Source organism: Panthera uncia, chromosome C2 (genome assembly GCF_023721935.1).
Source record: "Panthera uncia isolate 11264 chromosome C2, Puncia_PCG_1.0, whole genome shotgun sequence".
Taxonomy (NCBI): Eukaryota; Metazoa; Chordata; class Mammalia; order Carnivora; family Felidae; genus Panthera; species Panthera uncia.
In genome coordinates, this window is record NC_064810.1 from 155,018,426 (window position 1) to 155,029,750 (window position 11,325).

Genomic DNA, 11,325 nt, shown 5'->3' on the forward strand with positions numbered 1-11,325 from the left:
AGTTAGTGTCTGTTCGTTCCCTGTCTCTTCTGTGTGAACTCATTTCTGAAATTCTGGTGGTGCCTGGCACAGTCTAAGTGGATGCACTGGAGGACCACGGGCTGGGAGTTTTGGAAGACGTTCTGATCCTCCCTTCTGGAGGGACGTGGAATCCCCTCAAAGGTCTGAGACGAGGTGAGTCACTCCGGCCGGTCGGTGTGAAGCCGTCGTCTAGCTTTCGGTTTTGCTTCCACGGAGTTGGAAGACTGTTTCTAAGGGCCCTCTGTTTGTCTGTTTCTGTGTTTCTCTGTTTTGTTCTGCGGACTTACTGGACGGACATTATGGGACAAGACTCAGACTACCCCTCTAACCATTATGATTGATCACTTTAAGGATGTCAGCCAAAGAGCTAACAACCTCAGTGTGGAAGTCCGAAAGGGTCAGTGGCAGGTTTTTTGTTCTAGCGAGTGGCCGGCTTTCAATGTCGGATGGCCACCAGAGGGAACCTTTGAACTCCCTACCATCCACCGAGTCAGGGGTATCATCTCTCGGCCTAAGATGGGCCATCCTGATCGGCTCCCTTACATTATCACTTGTCAGGACCTTGTAGAAGGCCCACCCTCTTGGTTTAAGCCCTTCCTAGCCCCACGCCCTCTGGAGCCAAAACCCATTCTTGCTTTACAGGGGACAGAGAAGAAGGAGAACAAGAAAAGTCTTACCCAGCCTCAGCACCCCTCTACCCTGTCCTACAAGGGGGAACTGAAGAAGAATTAATTTTTCCTCCCCCGTATAACCCCCCTAGGATGCCAGAAGAACTCCATCCTCCCCCTTCCGGGGGGAGGCAGATGCTGTTCCGAGAGCGGGAGGCGGAAACGCTCCAGTGGGAAGCCCGCCCTTTACCAGACAAAGGGCTCAGAGGGAGCAATCCGCCTCCGCCGCTGACTCCACTATTCTGCCCCTGCAAGCCACCGGACCCCCAGACGTGGAGGGGAATCAGCCCCATCACTATTGGCCTTTTGCCACTAGTGACCTCTATAATTGGAAAGCTCAGAAGCCTAAGTTTTCTGAGAAACCAGCAGGGCTTATTGATTTATTAGACTCTATTCTTTTTACCCATCAGCCCATGTGGGACAATTGCCAGCAGCTTTTGCAGGTCCTGTTCACGACTGAAGAAAGAGAAAGAATCCTCAATGAGGCCTGAAAACTAGTTCCGGGTGCAGACAGGAATCCCACCACCAACCAGGCTCAGATAGATGCCTCCTTCCCCTTAACTTGGCCCCAGTGGGATTTCAACACGGCAGAAGGTAAGGAGAGGCTCCGTGTCTACTGCCAGACTCTAATGGGGGGTCTCCGAATGGCTGCTAGAAAGCCAACCAATTTGGCCAAGGTAGGAAATGTACAACAGGGAAAAGATGAATCTCCGGCTGCCTTTTTAGAACGGATCATGGAGGCATTCCATACCTATACCCCCATGGATCCAGAGGCTCCGGAAAGCAAGGCAGCTGTTATTATGGCCTTTGTAAACCAATCGGCCATAGACATTAGGAGAAAATTACAGAAAATAGATAGACTAGGAGAAAAAAGTCTGCAGGACTTACTGGTGGTAGCCGAAAAGGTATATAGTAACCGGGAGCCTCCTGAGGACAAGCAGGCTCGCGCCATGGCGGCTGCCAGCAGTAAGCAGACTCGAGACCTGGCCAGAATACTACTAGCTACCACTGCTGATTGCCCCGAGGAATGAGACCGCTGTCTCTGGCAGCTGGTGGGCGACTCAAGAGGAGGTAAAGGAACCACCAAGGGGTGGAAGCGGAGGCTGCAGAAAGATCAGTGTGCATACTGCAAGGAGATAGGGCATTGGGCCCGAGATTGTCCAAAAAGGGCCGGTGGGAAGGGAAGCAAGACTGATCGAGTAAAAGTCCTAGAGCTAGATGAACTAAGTGATTAGGGGAGTCGGGGTTCGGACCCTCTCCCCGAACCCAGGGTAACTCTTAAAGTGGAGGGGACCCCTGTTGACTTCCTCATCGACACTGGAGCACAACATTCGGTCCTCTGCACCCACAAGGAAAACTAGCCAGCAAGAAGTCCTGGGTACAAGGGGCAACTGGTATGAGCCAGTATTCATGGACTACCCGAAGAACGGTAGATTTGGGGACGGGCCGGGCATCCCACTCCTTTATGGTAATACCAGAATGCCCCTACCCGCTGTTAGGACGGGACTTACTGACCAAGATTGGAGCTCAGATAACTTTCAGACAAGGGGAGCCTCAGGTCACCGATGGCAAGGGCCACCCCATCCAGGTCCTGACCATAAAACTAGAGGATGAATACCGCCTCCACCAGGAGGTGCTCCCGAGAGAAGATAATATAGACAGATGGCTACAAGAATTCCCCTCGGTTTGGGCAGAGACGGGGTGGGGGGGGGGGATGGGACTAGCCGCTCATAGGACCCCAGTCCTGGTAGAGCTCAAGCCAGGAGAGAGTCCGGTAAGGATCAAACAATACCCCATGTCTCAGGAGGCCCGGAAGGGGATCCAGCCACACATCCGGAGACTACGAAGCCTAGGGGTACTAGTGCCTTGCCAGTCTGCCTGGAACACCCCCTTACTGCCAGTCAAAAAGCCTCACACAAATGACTACCGACCGGTACAAGACCTCCGGGAAGTAAATAAGAGGTCACGGACATACACCCAACTGTTCCCAACCCATATACCCTCTTGAGCTCCTTGGCACCCTCCAGGGTCTGGTATACTGTACTAGATTTAAAGGACGCCTTCTTCAGTCTGCCGCTGGCACCCCAGAGCCAACCCTTGTTCGCCTTCGAGTGGCATGATCCGGAGGAGGGCTACAGCGGGCAACTCACCTGGACACGGCTGCCTCAGGGATTCAAAAATTCACCCACCATCTTCGACGAGGCACTACACGAGGACCTGGGTGAGTACAGAAGGGAGCACCCTGGCCTCGCCCTCCTACAGTACATAGATGACATCCTGATTGCTGCCGACACGGCCAAGGACTGCGAGCGAGGGACCCAGGACCTGCCGGCTACCCTGGGGGCCTTGGGGTACCGGGCATCCCCGAAGAAGTCTCAGATATGCAGGGAGAGGGTAAGTTACCTGGGATACATCCTGGAGGGTGGACAGCGGCGGTTATCAGATGCCAGAAAAGAAACTGTCCTAAAGATCCCTACTCCCACTACCTGAAGGGAAGTAAGGGAATTCCTAGGATCGGCTGGCTACTGCCACCTCTGGGTTCCGGGTTTTGCTGAGATCGCCAGGCCTCTATATGAAGCTACCAAAGAGGGGGAAACATTTAAATGGACTGAAAAAGAAGAAACTGCCTTTAATCAGTTAAAAAAGGCCCTCCTAAGTGTCCCAGCCCTGGGCCTACCAGACATTACGAGGCCCTTCCACCTCTTTGTAGACGAACACAAGGGAATAGCAAAAGGGGTTCTAACTCAAGCCTTAGGCCCCTGGAACCGCCTGGTGGCTTACCTGTCCAAGAAGCTAGACCCAGTGGCTGCCGGCTGGCCGCGATGCCTAAGAATTATTGCGGCGACAGCACTCCTAGTCAAGGAGGCAGACAAACTGACCCTAGGACAGGAGATCTGGATCACGACCCCACACGCCATTGAAGGGGTCCTGAAACAGCCTCCTGACAGATGGATGAGCAACACACGTATGACTCATTACCAGAGCCTCGTACTCAACCCTCCACGGGTGCGGTTCCATCCCAGTGCGGCCCTCAATCCTGCAACCCTGCTGCCTGACCCCGAACTAGATGCTCCACTACATGACTGTGCGGGGATCCTTGAACGAGTACATGGATTCCAGATGGACCTGACCGACCGGCCCCTCCCCGATGCCGAGGCTACTTGGTTCACTGATGGCAGCAGCTTTGTGCAGGATGGACACAGGTATGCGGGTGCAGCGGTGGTCACCAAAATGGACACTGTATGGGCAGAGGCTCTACCCTCCAGAACGTCAGCCCAGCAAGCAGAGCTCATCGCCCTTACCAAGGCACTGACGCTGGGAGCTGGAAAACGGCTTAACATCTACACAGACAGCCGTTATGCATTTGCCACAGCTCATATTCATGGGGCAATGTATCAGGAGAAGGGGTTACTGATGGCAGAAGGACGGACTATAAAAAATAAGCAGGAGATACTTGACCTGCTTACAGCCTTATGGCTTCCTGCCAAGCTGGCCATTATCCACTGCCAAGGGCACCAGAAAACTGATAACCCGGTAGCTAGAGGTAATCGAAAGGCTGACCAGGCAGCCAAGGCAGTAGCCCTTACTTCAGTCCCCACCATGACCATACAACTACCGGACCCAGGAGACCCAGTTTTACCAGACCAGCCCAAATACTCCCAGGAGGAGTTATAGCAGATCAAGAAACTCCCCATGGCCCAGGAGATAAAGGGATGGTGGTATACACCTAACAAGGAGCTCGTGCTGCCAGACCGGCTTGGAGTCTCAATATTAGAGCACATGCATCGGTCTACTCACATGGGGGCCCGAAAATTAAAAGACTTAATCCGACATGCCGGAATCAAGATTCACCAACAGGACACCAAAATAGAGCAAGTTGTATCTGCCTGCAAGACCTGCCAACTCACCAACGCGAGGGCCACATCAAATAAAAGAACCAGGCTCAGAGGCACCAGACCGGGAGCCCAATGGGAAGTCGACTTCACTGAAGTCAAACCAGGAAAGTATGGTTATAAATATCTTTTAGCATTTACAGACACCTTCTCTGGCTGGGTGGAGGCATACCCAACCAAGCATGAAACGGCTCAGACGGTGGCTAAGAAGCTACTAGAAGACATCTTACCCAGGTGTGGTTTTCCTGCCATGGTAGGATCAGACAATGGACCAGCTTTTATCTTGCAGGCAATTCAGGCAGTAGCCAAGGCTATGGGGGCAAACTGGCAATTACATTGTACTTATAGGCCCCAGAGCTCAGGACAGGTAGAAAGAATGAATAGAACCCTAAAAGAGACCCTTACCAAATTAACCATGGAGACTGGCGGGGACCGGGTGACTCTCCTACCGTACGCCCTTTACCGTGTTAGAAACACTCCTTACACTCTGGGTTTTACTCCCTACAAGATTATGTTTGGCAGGCCACCCCCTGTTATTCCCAACCTTCGAGCTGAACTTATTGCTGAGTTTAAAGATCAAGAACTTTTTCTTTCCTTGAGAGGGCTCCAGAGGGCGCACGAGGACTTTTGGCCGCGCCTCCATGCCATCTATGAGGCTGGCCTGACTCCCACACCTCATCAGTACAGGCCAGGAGACTGGGTCTACGTCAAGAGGCACCACTGAGAGACCCTCGAGCCACGCTGGAAGGGACCCTACATCGTGATGCTGACAACCCCCACCGCTCTCAAAGTAGACGGCATTGCGACCTGGGTCCATCACACCCACGTTCGGCCAGCGGACCCCTCCTCGATCCGGAAGGACTTCGTCACACAATGGGCCATCTATCGGGACCAACACAACCCGCTCAAGGTCAAGTTACGGTGCATTCGACCCACCTGATATTGGTAACTCTGTTAACTCTGCTTGTCATTGCTCATGCTGCCGGGAGTCCCCACATCCCCCAAAACATTACCTGGCAGATCATAGACACCAGCTCAGGGACCGCGTGGGGGCCGTCCAACTAATGGTCCTCCGTGCTCAGCACAAGCCCCTAATAACAGGAGAGGACAAAATAGAAATGCAGCTGGTCCCATGATTGGGTCCTCAAGCTACATGACAAGGGGGGAATGAAAGAGCAGACCTAGGCCTGCTGACTCCATCTTGTTCTGTATCCTCCCCTTGAGTAACTTCCCACTCACCTGTTCAAACTTCCCGATCAAACCACGGCAACCTGCGTGACGGGACTCTGACCTTTCCCCAGCCAATCAGCTAGCAAGCCAATCGGCTGAGGCCACGACCCTTCCCCAGCCAATCGGCTAAGGCCATGATCCCTATAAAACCTTTGTGCTTTTGAAACCCGCTCTCTCTCTCCGGTATCTCAGCGCTGCGGCGGTGCAGGCGGGGGATTGAGCTCGAGCTAGCTCGAATAAAGTTTCTTTGCTTTTGCATCGGACTCGGCTCCCTGGTGGTCTTTGGGGGTCATGAATTCTGGGCATAACAAAGAAAGGTTGTTGCAAATAGTAATCTGATAGCCCAGGGGCTATTCATGGGAGCCTAAAAATGGGAATGTTAGAATTGAGACTGCCATTTCACCAAAAACTCTACAATGGATCTGTAAAGGAACCGCAAAAACCCCTGAACAGTACATCACACACAATGATACATACTTAGCCTAGTGCTCTTCTAGAAAAAACAGCTCAAGACTGTCAGACATTTCATCAGGCACATATGAGAAGGAAGAAGATCCAACCACTTAGTAATCCTATTGTTTTAAAATTCCTATGTAAAGGAGAAGAGGTATAGTACCAGTTTGGCCATTTAGTACGTGAATTATATACGATTTTAGATAGGGCTCTTTAGACTAGAGACTCATCTCAGTGTCTAACTGCTGAAAAGGGTGCAATAAAAATGTATTTAAGGCCCTGTGGAATTAGCAATGACCATTAAAGCTGTACTACTTAAAGAAAAATTCATAATTGAATGAGATTGCTTTGGTCTCACTGTAGTACTCACATATAACTTGGGAACAGGCAACTCCTAGTGAGACAAAATGCATTTTGATTATTTGCCTACATTTGGGGAAGTTTTTGAAAGCTACCAATAACAACAGGGAATACCAAAGTAGGATTTTATTTAAGAGGACAAAGTATATGGTAGAGGAAAAGGTAAAGAGTCAAAATGTTCTTGTCTCATTACTGATTTCGGCAATAAAATGTTTCAACACAGGGTTTTGGTCTCCACTCTACTGTGGTGCTCAAAACTTCAATGCATTAGAATCTGTGCACCATAAGAACTTCGTAAAGATGTCAAGATAAAATGCCTTTCCTTCACTGTAAAACAGTTATGACTTGCTGAGGACACAGTCATCACACCGGTTGCAAATGCTCTACAGATGGAAACCCAGAATTATATTAAGGGACAGATGCAAGCAGGATGCATTATTAACAGATGCATTACGTAGCCAAAATGAGAAACATTCACTTTGAATTATGTTGGAGCAAGGTGGGGTGGGGAGTGGGTAGGCAGGAGGTAAAGGGAGATTCCCAGCTCACTCATAGGATTCTTCTTTCAGGCTATTTGGCAAATCTTTATACGCCAGAACAAAACTTAAGATGTATCCCTTGGCTATACATCCTGGTAGGAAATAGCCTTTGGCACACCACCATCTAGTGGCATCCAAGAAGAACTCGAAAAGCTCTTTTTGGTTTTTTCTTTAAATTCATTGGAGCAGAGGAAGTGGAGCTTAGGCAGCCTGAGAACCTCCTTTCATCGCACTCTAAGCCCTCTGTAAATAGGAGGCACTCCCACTGGACTTTAATAATGGCCATCAGACTGCCCTCATCTGAATGAATCCTGCTGCCTTTCATCATCTTGAGTGAGGATAATAGTATCCATCCCTAAGTCTGTTGTGAGAATAAAAAGGACTGACATGTGTAGTGCTCATGACTGTGCCTGGTGCGGAGTGGGCACTCAAATATCCTTAGCAGCAATGACATTCCATGCTTAAAAATTCAACTCACCACTCATTAGAGTTAAGCCAAGCCATCTAGGCCTATCCGGCTGCCCTACCGCCACCATCCACGAACAGGCAGCAGCACGTCACCGAGCAAGAGCAGAAAAAAGAGATGAAGGAAAAGTTCCTTCTTTTCCCTATTTTTAGAACATTATTCTTTCCATGACCCTCAAACAATTGGTGTTAACCATTTTGGGTTTCAGAAACACGTCTGGGAAAACATGGATTCGCTGGAAAAATGCATACAAATCTTACATTTGGTTTGGGGAGGTTCACTGAGCCCCCAAGCTTATTCCCATGAACTCCAAGGTAAACACTGCCTCGCTGAGAGACTGCAGGGCCATCAGAATGATGGGGAGGGGCACTTTCCTTCCAGGCCCTCTTTAAACTCCTTACTTGTAGTGATGTGGGGAAGAGTTCTTGGTAAATACAGGGCCTGCTTTATGTGTGTTCTCATCTCTGCCCTGGGGTAAATGGTCTTGCCATTCATTAATTCACAGAGAAAAAGCTAACAGAAATCCTTTAAGGCTGCAGTAGTATTTTAGGTGTGTTCTCAAGCTTTACCCTCTCCTTTCTCCAAACCAGAAATAGGGTCTTGGGGACTTCTCTAAATGCAGTATGACAGCTGTAAGCAGAGGATGAAAGGTCTGTAAAGTAAACTGACATTAAGATCCCAGACCTCTGTCAGGTAATTTAGGGTTTTAAACAATAAACAGAACAGGTGTCCAAGATTGCCAGCAGGCCTGGATACTCATATCTTCATGAAAGCCACATCTTCTATGAAAGAAGTGCCCAAGCATGGGTGACCTAAGCTGTTGCTCACTGAAAACCACAGGACCTTCCCCTGCCCTATCACCAATCAATCCTGAACCATGGCAGCTATTTGTTGAATCACAGTGGACCTCCTCAAATTCAAAAGCTGTACATGGTTCATTGTGATTTGGGGTGTCACTTAATGTAGTTTCAGATAGTTGAATAATTTTAGGGACATTATCTGGTCCAGATGAGCAAATATGCATGGTCAAACATTCTGTCCTTGCCAGGTCAAATATATCACAAACCCAAGCAGACTGCAGGATAAAGCAGGAAGAAGAAAGTTGGTGTCGGTGGAGATCTTTTGATTTTCTCCCCTCACGCTCCCAAGAAAAGCTAACATTCCATTTTCTAATTTTGGTCTCAATTTTATTAAGTTGTATTCAAGCTAAATAATGCCTCTGTGGACAATCATGCCATACTACACCTAGTCATCTTTCTGATCAACCATGATCCCTATCTTTCCCTTTGTCTCCCAAACACTGGAGCCATCCTTCATATCTTACATTTTCTTTCATCCTTTCTTATACTTTTCTGTTCCTTTCATCTCATCTTTCATCTTAGGAATTCATTCTTTGGCTATATCTACTATTATATATCCTATATATGTGCTCTTTATACGTACTTTCCTCATATTTCTACTTGGTTCTTTGATTTCTAGCTCTTGCATCATGCTGCTCACACTGTTCCTTATATCAAGTTTATTGATCATCCCTATTTTAGGTCCTTGACCTATCTGTTCCAAAGTTTGGTTTCAGACGGTTTGTGTTTGTTCAGTTTGTGGTCTTTTATTTTAGTCTAATTATAGAGACTGCAGGCTATTTCCTTGGGTATATCTGCCACCCTACCTGGTAATAGGTCATGAGGAAGGCTAAGAGCCAGGTTCTCTTCTGTTTCAGCTCTGGGGAGCCTGAAGGATAAGCAGGAGAAGAACCCCGGGCACCACAAAGCTACCTTTGAAACCTTTACCAGGCAATTCCCACCTTCCCACCTTTAAACTTCCCACTTGAAACACCTTGAAACACACACACACACACACACACACACACACACATATATATATAACTTAGAAAAATGCTGTTCCCAGAAGGATGCAGTGAAAAGAATGTGACTCTGGAGGATTTAAACCTCCATGAACCTTAATTGAAAAGACACTTCAGACAGGATTTTAAGGATTAAAGAAAATGTGTCTAGCCTAGCACAATCCCAGCAGAGTAGGTACTATTAAAGTGTTCCCTTCCACAAACTACCTCATAATCTTCCTACTCTTCACATTCAGAATGGCTTAGGAATCAATCCAATAGTAAAAGAAATAGTGGGGACTCTGTTGTTAGCAGTTCTATATTACAGAAAGTTAGATATATCTCACACGTATTGCCATCATTTTCATAGATGCATAATTCATAAATTTACAATTAAAAAGTTACAGAGGTAGATTGATGCTCTCTATGGAGGTGCTACTCAAAGCTCTAGATTTAAGTATGCTAATTGGCTCTTAGGGGCCAAGGCAAAAAATGTGGTCAAATGCTTTCTGCCAAAAGCAATGATAATTTAATCTAGGGTAGACCAACTGGGATTCTCCGCTAACATAGCCTTTAGGACTGTGAAGGAGTCCTTTAGGGTTTTTGGAACCTGTGCCAGGTGAAGACAAGAGAGATAGATGAAGCCACAGCTGGAAAGTGGCCAGAAGGAAATGACTACCTCTGAAAGAAGACTATGTGGAGAAATAAACCAGCCAGTTGGGCCCCTACCTGCTGTATCGGTAAAGGAGCCATCGTTTGTTAAAGAGTATAAGAGTACACACACTCAAAATTGGAAAGAAAATCTAAAGAGTAGTGTTCCCACAATCCAGACTGGTGAACTTTTGAAGGAAGGTGTGAAGTTGTAAGCTAAACAGTCCTGTGCACTCACCACAGCTATCTGCCATAGGAAAGTGGATGAGACAGGATGGGCAATGTAATCAGTATCAGGCCAGACTCCCAATACTCAGTGGCACCCTACCATAACCAGTAATGGAAAAATCTAACATCTGGGTTTTAATTGTAAAGTTTGTAAGGAAGTCTCATCATTTTATGAAAGAGTAAGAGTGGTAGGGTAGACTACATTATAACTAAGCCCCCTTTAGCTCAATTTCTCAGTGTCTCGAGAACTTGGCGCCTTAGTTTCCTTTCAATCAAGATCATGAATGATCTACATATTTGCTGTAGAACTCATCTCAGATTACGGTCCTCTCACAAGCATACTTGGGATTTTCTGAAGATGTTCACATGCCCAGAGAACATGCATTTAATTTTTAAATCAACACTTTGAGTAGCTACTTCATACTAGGCCCTGAGTTAACTCAATTGTGAGTAATAGGAATGCAGGCACTATTCCCTCCTGTCAGTGCATTTGGACATCTGAAAGGGGAGGAGTTGCGGTGAAGGAATTACTGCAGCTTAAAAACTAGTAAAAACAATAACTCCCATTGTCAAAAACCAAACTCAGCATTAGAAACTTTTGATCCATATCCCAAGCAAACAAGGGAAGAGCCAATTCTTTGGCCGCTTCATTCCACCCACCTTTACGAGTACAGCTTATAAGCCAACCCAACACTGGAGAAGAAGGACAAGTACATCACCAAGCTCAAAATTGACAGGTTTCTCTCATTAACCATCTTCTTCAGAGAAGCAGCGACCTACCATGGAAGGGAACAAGAAATACCTAGTGAGGTTTTGATGTGTAGATGGGGCTATAAAGTAGGTCTTAGACTAGACACAGTGCCATTTTGTTTTGGGTCATTTGGCAGGCTGACCTGGTAACCCAGATTGGGTGATCAAGGACAGAGGTGTTCCAGGCCAATAAAGGGAACTTAAAGGAAAGGCTAATAAACCAGAG

General features: G+C 47.6%; 1 protein-coding gene across 1 annotated transcript; it reads left to right on the forward strand.

Moving 5' to 3' along the window:
• Positions 1-354: 354 nt before the first annotated feature.
• LOC125921683 (uncharacterized) lies at positions 355-5,524 on the forward strand. The gene is given in 5 exon segments (XM_049629235.1): positions 355-605; positions 889-2,024; positions 2,027-2,650; positions 2,653-4,322; positions 4,395-5,524. Coding segments are annotated over 5 exon segments (4,809 nt in total). The 3' UTR covers positions 5,523-5,524.
• Positions 5,525-11,325: the final 5,801 nt, after the last annotated feature.